General features: G+C 43.9%; 1 protein-coding gene across 16 annotated transcripts in view; it reads right to left on the bottom strand.

Annotated features, from left to right (window-relative positions):
* tnikb (TRAF2 and NCK interacting kinase b) overlaps positions 1 to 21,274 on the bottom strand; it is a 69,286-nt gene that overhangs the window by 21,959 nt on the left and 26,053 nt on the right. For 3 of the 16 annotated variants that reach the window (XM_085763547.1, XM_085763548.1, XM_085763550.1), the window contains exons 10-22: positions 21,037 to 21,212; positions 20,886 to 20,952; positions 20,599 to 20,797; positions 17,732 to 17,848; positions 16,431 to 16,517; positions 12,421 to 12,618; positions 9,744 to 10,025; positions 5,713 to 5,877; positions 4,564 to 4,803; positions 2,960 to 3,066; positions 2,569 to 2,684; positions 1,714 to 1,796; positions 1,513 to 1,536 (exon numbers count right to left, since the gene is read on the bottom strand). In XM_085763547.1, coding sequence (XP_085619673.1) covers positions 1,513 to 1,536; positions 1,714 to 1,796; positions 2,569 to 2,684; positions 2,960 to 3,066; positions 4,564 to 4,803; positions 5,713 to 5,877; positions 9,744 to 10,025; positions 12,421 to 12,618; positions 16,431 to 16,517; positions 17,732 to 17,848; positions 20,599 to 20,797; positions 20,886 to 20,952; positions 21,037 to 21,212 — 1,861 coding nt within the window. The remainder of the gene's footprint in view (positions 1 to 1,512; positions 1,537 to 1,713; positions 1,797 to 2,568; positions 2,685 to 2,959; positions 3,067 to 4,563; positions 4,804 to 5,712; positions 5,878 to 9,743; positions 10,026 to 12,420; positions 12,619 to 16,430; positions 16,518 to 17,731; positions 17,849 to 20,598; positions 20,798 to 20,885; positions 20,953 to 21,036; positions 21,213 to 21,274) is intronic. The other 13 variants (XM_085763549.1, XM_085763553.1, XM_085763556.1 and 10 more) reach the window with 11 other exon arrangements.

Below are 21,274 nucleotides of genomic sequence, written 5' to 3'. Positions count from 1 at the left end.
AGCTGTTTCATTTTCACTCAAACCACTGTGACTGTCATGTACATAAAGCATCAAATCCTCACAAAATATTTACGTTTCTGCTTTAAACTGACTGATGTGAAGCATCATTTACCAAAAAACTCAACTGCTGCTTAATTATCTTGTTTGATTGTCAAATTATTCAACATCCTGACTTTCTATGTGGTTTTGGACAAGTAATGTTGTGATTGACATGGGTACAATTATAAAACTAACAGAAGAAAATTAAATGACCAGATAAACTAGAACAGACTAAAGAAATTGTACTTTTGGTAATAAGCCATTTGTAATTTAATGAAGGAAGCCTCATGTTAAACTCTAGAACTAGCAGTGAGCCCCGGAAAGCAGTGATGTGTTCAGGTCTTTCAGTTCTTGTACGGAAATCCTGAGATTATTTTCTTGATCCCGAACAGAAAAGGAGAATAATAAAATGGTTTCTGTGGTACAGTGCAGACCGTTAGTGAGACTCATTTACATATCAGCCAATTACTGAGAGGGGGGGGCAGCGAGCGGGGGGGGCAGTGCAGGAGGAGGAGGAGGAGGAGGAGGAAGACTAGGAGAGTCCAGCTAGACGCTTCAATGCAGGAGTGTAAAGGGTTAAATGCTAAAGGGTAAAGTTGGAGGTTCAGGGGAGCGTGCGTTTATATTCAGTCGGTGGCATTTTCCCTGTCAGAGGTTAAGTGGCAGGAAGTGGACAAGGAGCTGTGACTGAGGTGGGGGGGTGGGGTGGGGTTATCTTACCAACTCCTCCTGGTGAGAGAGAGAGAGAGAGAGAGAGAGAGAGAAAGGAAGAGAGGAGAGAGAGAGGGAGGGAGGGAGAGAGGAGAGAGAGAGAGAGCATGACTGTGGAAATGAAACATGAGCGCAGAGATGTCTGAGATGATAACAGGGAGTAAGTGGATAAACAGCAGCGCTACAGTAACTGATCGTCCATCATCAACATCTTCAGAGGAAAACACAGCACAGAGCATCGTCCAGTCAGAGACTGAGGGGGGGGGGGGCTGAGAATGAGCTGAGCAGGTTTTGATACATTTTTCAGACTGCGGTTAGAAAGGATTAGCTACACTACTCATTATGTATTCTGTAGATATGAAGTGCTGGTTCACGTGTGTTAACAGGTAATCCAAATCTACTGTTACCAGTTTTGATATTGAGATTGATATCAGTATTAAATCCATTATCAATCAGGTTTAGAGGTGATTCAAAGGGTAAAACATTGGGCGTTGTGTATAAATATGGGAATGGAGGCAGTCCAGAGGACCTTGAAGGATGAAAATGAGCTGCATGTGTTTTTAAAGCTGTGCATTGCAGCGGAACTGGACTCACTGAAAATCCACCTATCACTACGTTTTCAGGCTGCTGGACGAAACTGACAAGCAAATAAGGGAATGGACGAGTGAGTGCAAGGAGGAGGGAGAGAGAGAGAGAGAGAGAGAGAGAGAGAGAGAGAGAGAGAGAGAGAGAGAGAGGTGAAGGAGGAGAAATGTCACTGACCTCGTCTACAGCTTTCTTATAGCTCTGACGGACGATGGAGAGAGAGATGGAGGAAAAAGATGAGAAGAGGAAGAAGAGTGGAAATGAAAAGCAACGTGGTTAGTACAGAGAGAAGAGTCAGTGTGTGTGTGTGTGTAACACAGAGATGGTCTGAGGCACAGTAGTGATCCATTGAACACATTCAGTACATATTATACTCACTGCAGGCCTGCTGGGCCGCGCCACCTCTCTGCCGTCCTCTTTGGTGTCGTGTGTGGAGCCTTCAGTCTTAGTGGCTGAGTTACCTGAACACACACCAGGATGGCAACACCGTCAATAACACACCTGTTACACACTTAGTCAAACACTGGATGTGTGTGTGCTACTTGTATTTATAAAAGTCTGTACAACTTTGACATTTCTTCTCAAATTGAGAAGATTTTTTCTTTTTTAAAGAGGACATTCATTTCAGAGAGACGGTTCTTGACAAACTGAGACCTGAACATTTTTGCTAAATTCAATCACTCTTCATTCATTATTCTGTCAAGTGGACAATATTTGGAAAGGTGAGGTGTGTTATTGAAAATCTGAGGGAGATTTTTAAAAAGCTTTTCATTCTGGAGAGTGAAGGACGTTTAGTTGGACGAGTGTGAAAGACGTGTAGAGGCGCTTTTCTGTTTTTCTTTCAACAGTAAAAGTTAAAGGTGTTCAGAAACGGCCGTTTGTCCTGTTTGTCGCCTCCTTCTATGAGTTTCCACGAGTTGCTGCACGAGTTTACCCGAGTAAGGAAAACAAATTTGATTGGTCGTTATCGAGCGGGCGGGATATTCAATGTTTGGGGCGGGACCGAGCTCGGTGTGTGTGTCTCAGACGTTTGATTGACGGATGACGGATCCAATATCAGTGGCAGATGAATAAAATGTTAGGAAAATACACCCGAGTTGAATTTGCCTGGAATTGTCCTTTAAGAAGTGTCAGCTGCTCAGGTGAGTGAGGCGTCTTCACTCTTCTAGCAGCACAAAGGTGTGTGTGTGTGTGTGTGTGTGTGTGTGTGTGTGTGTGTGTGTGTGTGTGCACCTCTCTCGTTGGAGCCTCCCTGGGAGCTGGGGGTGCTGGAGCTGGAGGAGCTGCCGCTGCTCGTCCTCTTTAGGGGCGTCTCCATGGAAACGTCGATCCTCCGCAGGTCGGGGTTGCTACGGCAACACAAACACAGCACCGTCTCATTCATGCAGTGAACTGTTGAAAACCGGCTCTTAAACTACAGACAACCACGTCTGTGTTTCCACAGCTTGACATCAGTGCTGTGTGTGTGTGTGTGTGTGTGTGTGTGTGTGCATATGACTGTGTCATTTTTAAAAGTCCATATAAACAATTTAAAAATGATTTCTGCCCTAAACCAACATAACACATGGCTCAATCATCCTGTATGTGTATATGTGTATATGTGTGTGTGTGTGTGTGTGTGTACCTGGCCCGTATGAGGTGCGCTCCGGCCCGCGGGCCGAGACCAGGTCCGTTTCCTGGAGAGTTCTTCCTGACTAAAGCAGGAGAGATGGAGGTGGTTCTCTGAGGAACCTGGAGAACACACAACAGAGCCGTGCAGCAGTCAGGGTGGCTACAGACACTGTGGGTACAGACACTGTGGCTACAGACACTGTCTTACTGACATCAGGGTGGAACGTCGTCCTCTGTGTGTAGATAACGACTGGAAACTACCGTCCTACCTCACACTGAAGATCAATTAGAGTTTAGAATCCAATGAGCCGGTGAACATGAGCTGAGCTGTTTGCTGATGACACTGTGGCATAAAGAGTTTTTACTGATACATGATGTATTTCACTTTTAGTTTGAACTGTAGCCTCACATCCTCACAATGAAAGAGAGATGACTACATTTCCCAAACTAAAATAGTCTGGATGCATTCTGGGTCAGGCTCAGACGGTGTGAGTGGTACCAGGGTGATACTGGTGCAGGACACAGGGCCGTACTAAAGCCTCTCTGCTCTGTCCAGAATGCACTTACTCATGCTCCACTCATATGCTCCAACTGACACGAAAAAAGGTGATGAAATAAAAGTTTTTGATAAAATAAACTCAAACATCCATAAATCTACAGATAAATCTCCAGGTTTGAGAGAGAGAGTGCACCTGACCTTTTTATGAATAGCCTACTGGAGGTCTAATGCTGGTTTAGGGCGGATTCACACCTGGTTCGTTTGGAGCAGTTGTTCCGAAACAGGGAGCGTTTTACGTCAGAGATCGGTTCGTTTGGTCATATGTGAACACAGCAATTGCGCTCGAATGCGGAACAAAACAAGGGCCGAGATCACGTGGTCTCGGCTCGTTTCCAATCAAGCCCTGGAACGGTTCATTTGCAGTGAGAATGTAATCGACACAGCAACTGACCGACCGTCTTCAGTGGTTCTCAACGACCAGGTGTGCTGGTTCGTATTGGCGCTGATTCAGGCTGAGTTCAGGTCAAGGATCACTCCGGTCGGCTTCTCTTTTTTTTTTTCTTCTTTCTTTTTTTTTTTTGCTGTGTTCAGGTCGGATTTGGGCCAAAAATATACACAAAAGACTGGGATTGGGTCGGGTCTGGGCTTCCGGTTTTTATTTTTCCCGGGTAACCTCCTCCTCCTTCCAGGTAATACTTCTGACCAATGAGAGAACAGTTGGTTCACGCATGGCATTTATTTACAACTTTGGACCGCTTGGAACTGTGTGAACACAAACGACCCAAAAAATAAAAGAATGCAACAGTTGTATCATTTTAGTTGTTGTATCGGAACAAAGCAAACAAAACAAGTGTGAATGCGCCCTCACACTCTGCTTTATGTCTGTTGCAGTTGGTTGTTTGAGATCAGTATCAACAGCACAGACACAAACAAACACAACTTGAATTTCAAAAACAACAACAACACAAAAACTCTCTAAGGACAAACAAACTCAACAGACAGTAAAACCTGCACAGACACACACTCATCACAATGACAGAATTGAAGAAAAGCAAAGTTCTGACACACACACGCACACTCATTGGGACAATAAGAGACGGGTGGGGGCATGCAGACACCTTGGGGGGCATGTCGTCGTCCTGCCGCAGCCAGGAGCTGCGGTCCAGCTTGTCGAGGGGGGGCGCCAGGCGGGAGAGGGGCGGGGGAGGAGGGGTGTCGGAGGTGGGGTCGGAGTTCTGCCGGGGCATGGGAGGCCGGGAGGGGGAGGGTGACGCCGAGGAGGAGGAGACGCCGTGGGGGTCGTACAGAGACTGGGAGCCTGACAGGCCGTGACTCTTCACCTGCACCAGGTGGGCCATCTGGACACACACACACGCACACACACACAGGAGCAGAAACCGGGCAGGGCAGAGGAGGAAGAGCAGGGTCAGGATCAGGGTTTGGGTCGGCACAGTGTGATCAGGATGCAAGTGAGGAGGTGGGGGGGGGGTGATGAGCAAGGGGCAGAGAGAGGGGGAAATGAGGCGAGAGAGAAGGTGAAGGAGGTAGGAAACACATGCTCAGGGTGCGTTCACACCAATCACGTTCAAGTCACATTCAACTCTGAGCACTTTCTCCGTCAGTTCACTAAATCTGTCCCTGTGACGGTGATGAGATCTCCACTAACAGCTCAGAATACTGGACTAACCTGAACTCAGACTAACCTGAACTCAGACTAAATTTAGCTCACTAAACTGAACTCAGACTAAACTGAACTTAGACTAAATTTAGCTCACTAAACTGAACTCAGACTAAACTGAACTCAGACTAAATTTAGGTCACTAACCTGAACTCAGGCTAAACTTAGCTCACTAAACTGAACTCTGACTAACCTTAACTCTGACTAAACTGAACTCAGACTAAACTTAGCTCACTAAACTAAACTCAGACTAAACTGAACTCAGACTAACCTGAACTCTGACTAAACTGAACTCAGACTAAACTTAGCTCACTAAACTGAACTCAGACTAACCTGAACTCAGACTAACCTGAACTCAGACTAACCTGAACTCTCTGACTAACCTGAACTCTGACTAAACTGAACTCAGACTAAACTGAAACCTGAAGGCAGACTATCATCCTGGTCAAGGAACTGAAACTCAATTCACCGATTTAACTTTCACTCAAACCAAAGACACCAAACCCAGAGAGAGGCAGGTTCCTGTCACACACCGCTGCACACACTCTTAAAACACACAAGACACGACACACAGACGTGGGACACACACCTGAGGCTCGACGGAGCGGTGCATGGGCGGGGTCCGGGCCTGCTGGATGCCCCCGCTGCTGAAGGACTCAGAGCGGGGCGGCAGCGACGGGTCGGAGATGCGGTTGGAGACTTTATGCTGAAACGCAGGAGAAGTCTGTCTGTTCATCTTAAAATGCTCCTCCACCTGACACACACACACATCAGACCACAGTCACTCAGCATGCAGGGCAGTGGGTTTCCATGTTGCTGTCAGATACTCTGATTCAAACTGTGTAAGAAAAATACCTCCACAACTGATTACACATCAATTCTTTACTCTCAGTCTATCCCTGCTTTCAGCTACTCTCTCTCCTCCATATATATATATATATAATTTTTTTTTTTTAATTTACCTTTGTGTATTTATGTATAGAGGTATGTGTGAATGTGACAATGTATGTATATAAGATCTCAGTATATGAGGAATAAGGGCTTGACAGCACGGAAGGGTTTCAGCATTGTGCTTCTATTGCAGATACTGTATATAAATGAACAGATGTATTATGTTTAAAAAACCAATAACTTATATCTACAGAATGTATTATTTTCTTCTGCATCATCATATTTCATCCGAATTAAAAAAGGATGAGAACATCAGTCTTTCCAGTTCAGAGAGTGAAGACCTGAGATAACGCTTCATTTGAAAAATCGCTGGACAAATACTTTATTAATATTATTTTTAAAGTTGAACGAACTACGTAATGTGGCACTAATTATAGATGGAAGACAAAAACTGCTCAACAGACTTACACTTGCAATTAATTCAATCCAATTAATTAAGTTTAATTGAAGAATAAGATGTGATAAAATTATAGATAAATGATGAGTTCCTGGATCAGCAGCTATAATAACATGTCTCATGTCTTTGTGTGTTTTCCCCTTTAACAACAGTAAATTACATTATTCTTCGAGGCAACGGGGTCAAAACCAGGCAGTAAAAGTTTTTTTTTTTTTTAAATAAATACTGAGATGAATTTAACAAAAATACATTTAGGGGTTTTTAAACTCAGACAGGAGGGATTAAACAGAGAATAAGGAGAATTTTAATTAAAGTGCTGCTGCTGACAGAACTGAAAAGGCTTCAGTGTGATAAAGGCCGCCACGATTACAGGCGTTTAAGCTGATGAGTGCAGAGCTCACACAGTTATTATTTTACAAAAGCAGCAGATTTGAGCTTTAACAGCGTGCGCCAGTGTTCCCAGCATCACCTGCAGTCCCTCGCCGCTCTTCTGTCATGACTACAATCAGTTTAGAGGGAGATTACCTCTTTTAAAACAGTGGTTGTCTGTTTTTAGCGAGGAACATTGTGTCTACGTGTGATGGAAATAGTCTTTCTTCTGAGGCTTCGAGGGAAATCCTGTGAGGCTGAGATGAGGGTAGACCTAGCGGCACGGAGTGTGTGTTTCTGTGCCTGCCTCTGTGTGTGTGTTTCCATGCGTGGTGTCCGGAGGGAGAGAGACTGATTTAGCCGCAGCTGCCCTACATCAGTCCACCAGCTGCCACCAGAGGGCAGGCCTGGAGATCTGCCCTACATGCGTGCATGTGTGTGTGCATGTGTGTGTGTGTTCACATGTGAGTGCATGCTTTTAAGCAGTCTTGATTCATGTGGAGAAGAAAACAGGCAAAGTTCAAAATGTGACCTGCATTTTCTGCTCTCACATCTTGTTTTTCTGTTTCTTTACTGCTACATTTATCACAGTTCATGGGAATTTTAAACCCTTTTAGTTTTAAAGTCAGAAGGTTAAACTCATTAAACACTGTGTATATCACATTTGTGTATATCACATTTGTTAAACAAGAAACAAAAGGTTAGGGTTAAAGAGAAAAAAAAAAGGAAGAACAATGAGACTTGAACAACCTGGAAATAAAGATAAAGTGAAGATTAAACCGATGGAGAGAGTCTGATGTTAGTCTGAGTCACTGAAGTTAGTACCCGTCAGATATTTGATCCCACAACACCACAACATGCAAATAAGCAGCAGCTGTCAACCTGTTTGGACCTGTTTGGTCTCTTATCTATGTCAATAAAAGAACTACGGGCCAAGTACGGTAAATATCTCATTAGCTTCACTTGACGTGTCTGATGTTATTTACTGTCTGTATTATCATAACAGGTTGAGAGCCACTGCAGCACAAGACCAAGAAGGTCGCACAAATCTGCAGCGCCCGGGCCTGTCAGCCACCTGTGAAGAAGGACAGTGGAGGTTAAAGAGGGAGATGAAAAGTTGTGGAGCGGAGAGTTGGATGATGAGATCAAAGACAAGGAGGAGACGATGGCGTCGCATGATGTTTGTGAACTTTTTGCATCTAATGAAAATTTCAGTTTCTGGTCGGTTGCACTTCACTATAACTACAATGATACAAAGATGCCTCAAATTAATATTAAAAGGCGACTATTCAATGAAGGTCACTGAAGTTGGTTCAAGATGACACTTAAAGGGGACATACTATGGAAATATCACTTTTTGAAGGCTCTTTAACATATATCTGGGTGTTTGTTTTGCCTTCCGGCCCCCAAAATATGAGAATTGACAAAAAAATCTATAATTCTCAGGCTCCCTAGGTTGAAATCCATGAGCTGTTCCCTCAGTTGTCTGACAATGGTGTTACTAGGATTCGAATTTGCATAACCCCACCCCTACCTGGGATCAGTAGAAGGGGCGGGGCAAAAAGTGGTTCATTTGCATTTAAAGGGACAGGCACTGAAACCAGCCGTTCTGAACAGGGCTGTTTTGAGAGGATGGAAAGAGCTGTGATGTTTGATCCTTGGGGGATTTTGACCAAAGCATGTCACAGACATGTCTTTAAGACACCTGGGAACTATTTTAATTTGTGGAAGAGAGGCAGAATATGTCTCCTTTAAAGGTACCCTGGGGGAGTTTGTGACCATTAGGAGCAGCTTGTTTTTAGGAGCAGCTCCTCGTCTCCTGCTCAGAAGGACGTGGGAGACAGGAGACACACGGCTCATGTGACTCTAGCGACTGTCAGGTGGCCGTGGCGACGCACTGACCAGCCGCTGGAGAGAAAACTAGCGGCCTCTGCAAATGTTTGATGTGCAGAGAAAACTATTAAGTACGTTCGAAGGCCCCAATGATTCATTAAACAGACAGCTCTACAGGGTACCTTTTAATTAAAAAAAATTAACTATGACTCATTTCCCTTTATATGAGAAAAGGAAATTGGTTGTGAAATGAGCTCAGGGCTCCCACTGGTAGAGCTTTCATAAAAACAGTGACATCTTAGGATTTTTTTTACTTTTGGCTGAGGAAACAAAGATGTCGATTTCATCAAGACTGAAACATTTAAAGCTTTTTAAAGCCTTTATTGTGACAGGTCAGAGGGGATGACGTGCAGCAGAGGTTCATAGGTCGGATACGAGCCCATGGTCGCTGCAGCCTACGTGGTACTGGTATCATCAAGGTGAAACTAACTAAGTGACTGTCTCATAAGAAAGTGATGGGGTGCCCCATATGCAGATGCTACAGTCCGGTTCGAATCCCGAATCTGGTGGCCCTTTGCTGCATGTCATTCCCCCTCTCTCTGCTTCCCTATTTCCTGTTGCTCTCGATTATCCTATCAATTGAAAAAAAAAAGACAAAAAGCCCAAAAATATACTAAAAAAAAGGAATGTGTTGATGTTGGCATTCAGCTCAATATGAGGCTTCTGATATAATTCAGCTCTATTATACAAAAAGTGGGAGTAAGTTTTCTTTTACATGTTGTAAGATTGGAAGCAACAGCATGAATCTGAAATCCCAGTGAGAAATGGAGAGATGAAAAGATGAAAAATGAAAGAGGAAGAGTTTGCATCTCCATTCGCGCCGGCAGCCCTGAGTTAATGTGGGTGAGTCCTGCTGGTTAGAGAGATGAACCAGTTTAGGGAGATTAAAGGGAAACCGTTCCAGTAGCCAAGGTTAGTGAGTCAGCCCGCAGACCGCAGGGGGAGTAAGAGAGGGGAGGGGGGGAGTAAGAGTGAGGAGGAGTCAGGTCTGTGTCCATCCCCAGACTGACCCGGCGGCCGGGGCTCCGGCCCCTGGAGTCGGGGATCTGGCCCCTGGAGTCGGGGCTCTGTCGGCGCAGGTTGCGATCGGGGATGCAGGTGACACGGATGCGAGGCACGTGCAGGTGATCCCTGGAGGGGCTGACGTGGGCGGGGTAGGAGGGGGGGCGGGGGCGTGGCCTGTAACCGGGGAGCAAGAGCAGGTTGTCGAGGTTGACGTCTCGTAACTCCTTAAAGGAATGGTGTTTCTTGGGAGGGATGCGGGGCGAGTTGCTCTGAGCGCGACGCATCACCTGGAGAGTGAGGTGAGTGTTCACTAGAGAGCAGGCAGCACAACGTGACACATGACACACAACACAACACAATACACTGCACAGCACAACACACACACCCTCTGGCAGACAAACTGGAAGTTCACATTCAGCGGAGTGTTTCCAGGTGTATGACTGGTCTGAACTAAACACATCACTTCAGTCTGCTTCTGATTAAACACTCTGATTTTTGGATAAATTCAGATCACAAAATCCTCAGCGACTCCATTTCAGATGCAGCAAATACAGATGGAAACCAGAAATGTAGCTGCTCTGGATGTCGGCTTAGGCATCTGCACTGGATGGAGGGTAGACATGACGACTATACTACTACTACTACTACTACTACTACTACTACTACTACTACTACTACTACTAAGACTAGACTACTATAGATAGAGGGACATCTCAATTAAGAATATGATGGAGGTCATGATAGAGCTACTGAACCAGACCGAGAGAACATTTAAAGGCTCAGGAAACATTTGTAGGTGTCTGGAGTCAATGAGCTGATTAGTGTGACACCATTAGGTTACAATAGTGAACTTTTTTACTATCTGGCTGTTAAGCGTGACGTCACGCGTGGCAAATATTCCATTTCCGTTCCAAGCACTAACCTCTTTCTTCCATGACACATCTCTGAGAGTAAAAAAGGGATTGAATTCATATAATTCAAATAGAGTAGAGGGTGTAGCCGTGCTTAACTGGTTCAACTCTGGTCCCTCCAAAGAAATCTGAGCCACGCTCCTCATACAGGAGTTGCTCCCGTCTTTGCTCCTGTCTCTGCTACAGTTATAAACAGACCTGAAACCCGGTCCGACCTGGTCAGACCTGGTCCGACCTGCTGGACCGACGTGGGCCATCTAATTAATGACGATTCTCAGTCTAAACTCAGCTGAAAAACGAAAAAAGGGAGCCGTCATTACCGTAATCGCAGTGACCGGCAACTACATTTTGACGGTGATGTTTTGATATTAGCATTAGCTGCTGTTTTGTTTTTTTTAAGCATTAGCTGCTGGCTGTAGCCAAGCGGCTACTCAGTGTTAACTGTGTTACATCGATTAGCAGATAAACAAACTTAATACGTATTGATAACGTCTCTGTATATACATTCATGAAAATGTCCAGTTTTCAGTGTTTTTCATGGGACCATGACTATGCGGTAGGCTGCTTTGTTGTGTTTGCGATGGATTCGATGTAGGAGCCAATATTATGTTAAAGAAAGTTGAGAGTTTTACGTTTGCCACTACACTCGATAATGCCGGTGGACCCAGAAATAAAGTCTTAAAACTTAAAAACCTACAGAATTTGGGGTTTTCATTAAATGTAAGATATAATCATTACAATTAAAAGAAATTCAGTGTGTAATGAATCTATATAATACTGTATATGAGTTTCACCTTTTGAATTGAGCTACTGAAATAAATGAACTTTTTCATTATATTAATTTTTTAAGATGCACCTGTATGCTTATGGGTATAAAGCACATTGCTAGGTTGTCTTTTGTCTTCTATTAATTTTTGATTTTAACATCATATTTCTGTGAGTTGATGTATTTCTACTTTCAGAGACCAGTGAACTTCCATGATGGCTACCAGATGATTTGTTAAAGAAACTACACATACAAGAGCTTCAGTCCAAAACGTTCTGCCACAGGTCTGATGAGCCAGAGGAGCCTCATGAGTGAAGACAACCTCAGGACATTTCACATTAAATGGTGGATTAAACACACTTTTCTTTCTCTTCTTCGCGTTTCTTTTAGATTTTAAAGGCATGACTTTTGGAGTGAAACTCTTCAGCAGCACATCAAATCATGAGGAAAAATAACATCCTGTTGTTTGACCTAAAAAAGAAGAAATGAGAATACAGAAGCAGAGATGAGACAGACTCCTCTGCAGGTCCAGTTCAGACGACCCCTGAAAGGTAGAAACACTACACAAACAACACAAACAACACAAACAAACAATAACATCTCACTGACCTGCAGAGATCCTGGCTGACCTCACATCAGCCTCTACCGCGGTTCATCAGGCTGCGTGTTCTCCTGAATGTAAATCTTTACAGCTGAACAAGCTTTGTCACTGCGGCTGAACGCCTGTTTGTGTGTCTGTGTGTGTGCATGAGTGTGTGTGTTCTTAACTACCAGGCTGCTCTGTGCCTCAGCGGGTGTGTTCCTGTTCCCACATGTGGATTTTAGCAGAGCTGCCTTCAAACAGTGTGTTGGTCCCGACTGATTTTAAATGATTGTATTCTTCATCAAGTGAAATAGTTGTGCTTAGGTTTTTTCAGTCGCTATCTAGAGTAGAGTAGAGTAGAGTAGAGAATATCTAAGGTAAGTCATAGACACAGTGTGAGTGTCTGAGGCCGTGCTGTCTACCTCTTTAGCCCAGGCTGGCTTGTCGTTGGTGCCGGGCGCCTGGTCTTTGTAGTGGTACAGCTGCTTCTTGTCCTGGGGGGGCCGCGGCGGCTCCTGCTGCTGCTGCTGCAGAGACACCAGGTAGGCGCGCTCCTGCTGCAGCTGCCTCTGCAGCCGCTCGGCCTGCCGCTGCTCCTCGATCTGCTTCCTCTTGTACTCCTGCACGCCAAACACACAGCAGAGGGAGGGTGAGACACAAGACTATAGTCAATCCATTCAGTCACAGCGGCGGCGCTGTGTCAACCTGTACAGAGGCGCTCAACTCCTATGCTCTGTGTTTTTTATTTAGACTTCATTTCTACACTTAACATGGAATCTAAGCAGCAGTTGGCCTCGGGACACAGAGAACAAACTGTGCTACTGATACATTTCATGAAACAAAAGTTTGACTTTAAATAATGAAGTTCAAATTAAACTAGATTTAACACTAGGTCCTCTACAGCAGTGGTTCTCAAAGTGGGGTCCGGGGACCCCCAGGGGTCCTTGAGAGGATTCAAGGGGGTCCTAACTTTTTCTCAAAATCTTACCACTTTTTCCAGAAATATTAAATTTTTATCCACCCTGTTATTGCCTTGTGTACTTGTATAATTTCTATTTTTACTTCCACTATACATGGATCAGAGAAGGCACAGTATGTATAGGGTGACTGATGCAACAGTTGGGGGTGGCAGTGTTTTTTTGTCTTTCTTTTCTTTTCTTTTCTTTTCTTTTCGGATGTCTTTTTTTACTTTTTGGGATAAGGACAGTCGTGAGCTACGTCATTTTGGTTTGGATGATGGTTTGTATTCCTTCCTGTTTTGATATTTTTGTGAATACAGAGAGCACTTGTATGTTCTTTATGGTTTGTTTTGATAAAAATCAATAATATCTATTTTTAAAAAAGAAGAAGAAATATTAAATTTTTTTCCAGGAATATCTCTAAATTTTTTCCAAAAATTCACACCATCAGCCCTTATTTGAACGAACATTGACTAAAAAAGTAACCTTATTCAGTCTCAAAAAATATATATTTCTGGTGTTTGTGTCAAAATGTTATCCAATGGGGGTGGAGGGGGGGTCCATGGTCTAATTTGTGTCAGTTTAGGAGTCCTTGATGTAAAAAAAAGGTTGAGAACCACTGCTCTACAGGGCAGGACATCAAGATGAAGTCACAGGTCATATTTTTGTCTTGTAGATGGTAAAATGACCAGAAACCAAACCCTGCTTTCCATTCTGTCCTTGTGTGCCTGTGTGTGAGGCTCGTTCATACTGGAGTTTTGTTTCATCTTTATCTAACATCTTCAGCTTCAGACAGAATCAGGCCTGTGTTTCAACTACTGGCTTGATAAGCTTCAAAATGAACGTATAGTTTCTGTTTCACACAGTTTACCCCTCTGAGGAAAAGATTACAGCTGTGTTGCAGTTCTCTGCCTCCACCTCCTCCATCATTTACGGTACATTAAGCAAGACTCCAACTCATGAATTATTGCTAATATAGCACCAATTAAGGCCATGTTGACAGAGAGGGGGGTTATGATTTGAAAGGGCAACATCTACCCTAGATTTGAAAACATTAACATTACGTTTTATGGCGACAGTCTTTACCAATAGATTTCAGAAGGAAAAAGATTATGATGTCATGATTAAGTAACCTTGAACTGTGAACAGCTTCATGTAAAACAAATATATATGTATATAAATTAGCAATCAGTCTGAAACTCAGAGGTATAACTCATTTTAGAGCATCACTGGAAACTAAAACGTTTACCAGACTGATGAACTGCTCCTCATGTCATGAAGGCTAACAGCTTTTTCAAGGTGAGCCACTGCACTGATTCACTGACTCACGCATTAGAGCCTTTACATGAAAAATTAATTGATGCAGCCATAACAGAGTCAGTTCACATGCAGAGATTAGGTTTCCCAGACAGGGCTGTGACAGGAAGTTATCATAACACAGCATCATCTTGACCTAGAAACAGCATCTTTAAACCCCTGTGTGACTTTCATATTTATATATATTTATATATTTGCTTTCACAGAGAGAGAATCTGTTCATATTTATTAGCTGTCTGGTACAAACTCTGACAAATGCCAGATCGCCTGATGATTGTTTGTAACATACGCTCAAACTCACACCTAGAGCTCTGGCATTTATCTGAGCTGTGTGTGAAAGTCCGCAGCGGCCGACAAAGTGTGTGTGTGTGTGTGTCCTGGACGACACACCAGCTGCGCTGTCTGCTTTGACGCCATTGAGGAGGGACGACAGTCTCATCGTGAACCGACGAGGCTGAATGAAATGTAATTTCAGGACGGTCAGACATCGACCGACCGACACACCCCTCGCTGTGTGTGCTGATTGATTTGATGTTTGTTAACTCCACTACGCTGATGTGTGTCTCCGTCTCAGCTCGGCATCGACCGCGTATTGATGGCCTTCGCTGAGTCACGATTTCGTTAAGTAAACAACAAATGGAGTGACATGAAATCAGTGGTCGCCAAGTCCTGTACCCTTTGCTGTTTCCATGGTCACCAACCTTTACGCTGTTGTCATGGAAATATTTGTCATCTTGGTGAGGAAGTGGTCCTTAAAACCTGGATCCCATTCTTTAATTAAGCGATTGTGATGATATAATAATAAAAAGCCAGATTGGCTTAAGTGTGACATTAAAGGAGACATATTCTGCCCCTCTTACACAAATTAAAATAGTTCCCAGGTGTCTTAAATACATGTCTGTGACATGATTTGGTCAAAATCCCCCAAGGATCAAACATCACAGCTCTTTTCATCCTCTCTAAACAGCCCTGTTCACAACGGCTGGTTTCAGTGTCTGTCCCTTTAAATGCAACTGAACCCCTGCTTGCCCCGCCCCTTCTACTGGTACCAAGTATTATGCAAATTGGAAAACCAGTTACATCATTGCCAGACAACCAAGGGAACAGCTTGTAAAACCACATGTATTTCAACCTCGGGACCTTGAAAATTATAGATTTTTTTGTCAATTCTCACACTTTGGGGGGCGGAAGGTAAGACAAACACCCAAATATATGTTAAAGAGCCTTCAAAAAGTGATATTTCCATAGTATGTCCTCTTGAAGTGTCATCTTGAACCAACTTCAGTGACCTTCATTGAATAGTCGCCTTTTAATATTAATTTGAGGCATCTTTGTATCATTGTAGTTATAGTGAAGTGCAACCGACCAGAAACTGAAATTTTCATTAGATGCAAAAAGTTCAACAACATCATGTGGTGCCATCGTCTCCTCCTTGCCTTTGATCTCATCATCCAACTCTCCGCTCCACAACTTTCCATCTCTCTCTTTAACCTCCACTGTCCTTCTTCACAGGTGGCTGTCCCCTTTTTAAGTAGAGAAAAGACCAGTGTACAACAACACACAGAAAACAAGACTTATTTCCATTTATCTGTGGTGCATGCTGGGAGGGTTCCCACCACACCTGCCTCATGTAACTGCAAGCACATGATCAGCACTGAGCCAATCATATGACTGATCATGGGTCCATCTAAGTTTGTCTTCATTTCAAAATAAGAACAAATTTTGTTTTGGCATGTTTTTTTTATTCATACCCCTGATGGTATCATGAGACAGAAAGCACTGCACTGCTTTGGTTATTGTAAATATCCTCCTATAGCGTCTGTCTTTCTTTTTATTACTTCAATTACCTCATTTAACAATATCAGGTGCTGTATGTCCATTTTGTATGTAGGTTTTTTTCTATTTTTATAAAAATAAAAAGTTAAAATAGGATAACTTAACCCAGGATTTCAGTGTGTTATGTAAAGCACTGTGAATTGACCCTGTGCAAGACACATGCTATTCAAATAAACTCGCCTTCCAATAACCAAACTACATGGATGGGAGTACAGAGGATTATTTTAGTCTGATAACAGCACATTAGCCTGGATTAGTTAAACCACATTTGAGAAGCAGGCTCCGGTGCCATTAAAGTGTGTGTGTGTGTGTTTTGTTACCAGCAGTAATGCCTGCTCCTGCAGGAGCTGCTGCTGCAGGATCTCCAGCTGCCTCTGCTCCTCCTCCAGCTGTCTACGGATATACTCCTAACCAACCAGCACCCCGGGCCAGAGTCACACGCATCCAATCAAAGACCACCAAGGCAGGCGAGAAGCAAATCGGAGCCCAGGCAACCAGTGACATCAGCAGAGCAGGAAATAGGAGGGAAAGAGAATGAAAGAGGACAGACAAAAGTAGATTTATTGAAGAGGTGTGAACGTAGGGATTTAGTCAGAAATAGAAGAGGAGAGATAAAGAGAGAAACAGCAGGGGGCTGTAATTAGTGGAACAGGAGGACGTGCTTATTAGTGGAGGAAGGATGTTAAAGATCAGCATGAAATCAGTTGAGTAAGAGGTGGAAATTTAAATCTGAAAGGTAAAAGTGCAGGGAAAGTCTCTCTTACTGCAGTCATCACATGACTAATTAAAGCCTCCTGTGTCCCTCATGTAATATTTAACGTCTTCTTGTAGTGATCCCACACGTCTCTAACTAGCTGTATATATTTTTTAAATGATTCAGGGAGTCTCATGTTACTCATCATCACTGTATTTTTTATGTGTAATGACCGGAAACCTTTGTTTGCCTTTGTAATAAATGTTTCCTTGGTCAGTTTAGCAAAGCACTCAAAGGTGCTCTCTGTTGCTCCCTCCTTGTGTTATCTATGACTTTATGGTCTGTAGTTCAAGCTGAAGCAGTTGTTCTCTGTGGAAGTTTGGTGAATTTCAGAAAATGTTTATCCTCTGTGAGCTGATCAAAACTGATTTAAAAAATAATAATAATAATAATCTTAGAGCATGGAAAGACTTCTGTTGCAAATTGCAACACAGCAGAAAGCAGCAGAGTTAAGAAGATGCGAGTTCTCGAGAGGTAGTTTATCAGTATGTAATTATTAATTTTTTGATTAATTCCTGGTTAGAACGACTGCATGTCGTATTCTAAGGAAACCTTAAAGCATAAAAAATGATGTGTTCTCCTAATCCTCAGTTAACCTTTAAACCTTAAAACTAAATAAATTAAATAATCTTTACTTGAAGAATCAGGGTTAAGAATGTAATAAACTACATTTGGTGCTGCAGAATTGTTTTTCATCTTATCTCGTTCATCACTATAGAATCTCAGTATAAGTAAAACTGAACTGACAGAAGGAGCAGAGACATCACAGCAGTGAGCTGCACATTGGGTTTCCTTGAGTCTAGAGGCCACGCCCCTCTGGATGATGACACATGTGATGTCAGTTCTTCCAGTCAGGTGTTTTCTCACCTGTTCTCTCTCGGCGTGCCTCCTCTCCTCTTCTCGGCGGAGCTGCTCCATCTCTTCGTACCTCCTCCTCTGCTCTCGCTCCTGCTGCTTCCTCATTTCTCGCTCCCGACGCTGTTGCTGTAGGTGGAGATTTTACACGTCATCGCTTTAGCTGTGTGTGTGTGTGTGTGTGTGTGTGTGTGTGCGCGCACACATGTTTGCATCAGGTGTGTTTCCCTGGTATCTGGATGAGCTGAGGCGATAACAAGTCACTTTACTATTAAAGGGATAGTTCAACATTTTGGCAAATTGGCCCATTATCATAATCCCTATAGTCACAGCAGTAGGTTCGTTATCTTTAATTGTCGGTGCAAGCTATTTTTAGAACAGCGGAGCAGAGCCACGAGCTGCTCAGAGCTACGCTACGGAGGCTAATGGGATTTATTAGTTTCCCATCAAATACACAATCCAACAACTCCGAAACTCTCTTGTGAACAAGTTGTGACCTGCACATTCACCACGCTATGAGATAATAACAGAACGTTACGAGAGTTGTTTTCAAGGCAAATATAGAGACAGCTTGCCGAAAAACGCGCATCAGCAGTTTTGCATGAATTTTCCTGGAAACCAAGAAATCCCATGAGCCTCCATAGCGCAGCTCTGAGCAGCTCACGGCTCTGCTCCGCCAACCTAAGAATAGCTCCTAAGACTATAGGGATTATCGCAATGGGCCAATTTGCCAAAATGTTGAACTGTCCCTTTAAACACAGGATGTTTTTCACAACATATAAGGTGTGCAAAGCCCCGTGGTCTGTGAAGGCAGAACCTCAGAGAGGGAAGTTGTGAACTTGAACTTCCTTTTAACGTGAACAATACAGCAGCGTCCTCAGTGTCCCTGTGTTTAGTTCTGCTCACATGACCCTGATGTGCTGCCTCATTCATACAGTACACTTGAACCATGCAGGTTCACAGAGAGGACACCGGCAAATGAACAATAACTAACTTGTTGACACATCGGTTTCCACAAGGAAATGATCAGAGGCCTGTTTCACCACATTTGCAACATGATTTTCATTTTCTGTGGCATTAATTATGACATATTGCACATAGCATTGAAATAAGCTGCATGCTGGTAACATATACATGAACAGAGCATGGAGAAGTCCTGTGGGACTTGCAAATTAACCTGTGATTAGAGTCAGGATACTGCCACCATGTGTGAACTGCATGTGTTCACAAATCGCCTTTGTGAAAGCGACTCCTGTGGGACTCTCACTTTTGCACAGATGAACCTTGATCGTCTCTGCTCGCACCAAGCTGTGTCACCAACCTGATATTCAGGTTCCTGTAGATTTTGTCTGAGTTGCTTTCATTCTGAAGAGCCACTGTGAATTTACCTCATCTAACACTGAGCTCTGATCCTCTGCCTTTTGTGGTGCAAAGCGACAGGCTGACTGTGACTGTGAAGCTGCAGCCTTGGTGAGAGAGGTTAACTCTCTGATCTACATCAGAACATGGACATTATTATTGGTTTTAAATACCGCACTGAAGCCTTTATATAGAGAGCTGCTGCAGCTTGAACAGTTTGTGTAAATATTGAATCTGTGCTATGTCTTCAATGTGAACACCTTTTACCAGGTACAGTGGCATGCAAAAGTACGGGTGCCCCTGGTCAAAACGTCTGTTGATGTGAACAGTTCAGCAAGTGATATAAGATATAAAGTAAAACATGAAACACTCTTTTGCAATATTTTAAAGGGATAGTTCAGCTTTTTTGAAGTGGGGTTGTATGAGGTACAAATGGCCATAAAGTATAATATCTGCAGTAGAAAGGTCTCTGCCCCCCCCCCCCCCCGAGAAATACCAACACAAGCAGTACACTGTTGTCAATGAGGGACGATTAATCAGCGTATTGATCCGCGCCCATGAGAAGTCCTGTCTCAAAATAATACACCAGTTCACAAGTATGATATAAAGTTTAAAAAAAAGTTAGTTTACCTGGAACTAACCAACTCACTCAGTATGACTCCACCTCACCACACACCACTGATCCAAATGGCTGATAGGCAGTTTACACACTGTGATAGTTTCTAAAGGGGGGGCTACTAGCTACTATCTATGCAGGGTGGCCAAACCTTTGCTGCAGCCCTTTTCCTGTTCTGTCAGTTTGAAAATGTAAAAGATGAAATAAAAATAAAAATCATATTGTTTAAAATGTAAAGGGAATGTGTCATCTGTAACTTTATGCCTTTTGGAGATCATTTCTAGCCTAGAAATCTAGCTGCACCCTAGCGGCAGCAAATCTCTTTGCTCCGTAGGTGGGTCTAGAAACGAGCCATAGGACCTTTTTGAGTCTCGAACACCGTTTGTGTTCACCAATCACAGCGCTCTATCTGTTTAGAGAGTCGTTGGGCGGGCTTAACGCCATGACGACATACATTTTAATTGGCTTGTCAGGCTAACGTCATCCTGCTCTTTGCTCTGATTGGTCGTAGCGCTACCCTATTGGTGCAGAGGCAGTTTGAAAGACAGCCTTCATCCCGCCCCCTGGATTGAGCCGAGGTCTACCGCTCGTTGCCAGACTATACATTTTAATGATATAGTCTGGCTTGTCAGGCTAGATCATTTCATCTTCCACCTGCTGAACTGTTCACATTAACTGAAATTTTGACCAGTGGTGCCCAAACTTTTGCATGTGACTGTATGTGGCAGCAGCAAACCACCTGTGCCATGGTTCATCACAGCCCAGCATGAGAACGGAGCAGGTTCGCAGGCCGGATGGAAAATCCACATCATTATGTTCTTCAGTTTCCCGTTTGCGGTTGCGTTCAAAACAAACAAACAAAGTCTGAGTCTCGGATGACGTAGCAAACAGATCAATCACAGACCTCCTCCAGCCGTCGCCTCTGCTCTTTCTGCTCCTCGATGCGTTTCTGCCTCTCGGCCAGTAGTTGGCGCTTGTGCTCCTCGTTCTGCTGCTGCTCCAGCTGCTGGCGCCGGATCAGCTCCGACCGCTCCTTGTTGGCCAGCTGGAGACGCAGGAAGTCCCGCCTCAGAGTGGACTCTCCAGGGATGTTGATGATGGAGCTGGGGGGAGGGAACCAATCAGATGAGAGTTAGCAGCAGAATCAGACCTGTGGCTCTTCCTGTGAGCAGCAGCAGTACTGTGACGTACCTGGGCTCTCCGACGTCCCTTTCTTCATCCTCTTCCTCACTCCCACTGTACTCATACTCTGTCTCATCTGGAGGAAACAAACACACAGATTCAGGTTAATGAGCTTCAGCTTGTTCTTCTGTAGAAGTGCTGAGCCTGGGAGCATCCTCACCCCTCTCCCCCCTCCTCTTCTTGGTGCGGTCGATGTGGTCCTTCAGCTGGATGCGAACCTGCCGCTCGTTGGGAAGGTCCCTGATGAACGGGTGCTTGAGGAGCTGCTCGGTGCTTGGCCGCTGGCTGTGACTCTTCACCAGACAGCTCTCGATGAAAGACTGGAACTTCTTCGACCTGGAAACACATGTTAGATACAAGAGCAGTTAAAAAAATACTCTTAGACTACTGGACTATTT

This window comes from Trachurus japonicus, chromosome 20, assembly GCF_045865225.1.
Source record: "Trachurus japonicus isolate A0001 chromosome 20, Traja_1.0".
NCBI lineage: Eukaryota > Metazoa > Chordata > Actinopteri > Carangiformes > Carangidae > Trachurus > Trachurus japonicus.
This window is presented reverse-complemented; position numbering and strand designations above follow the sequence as displayed.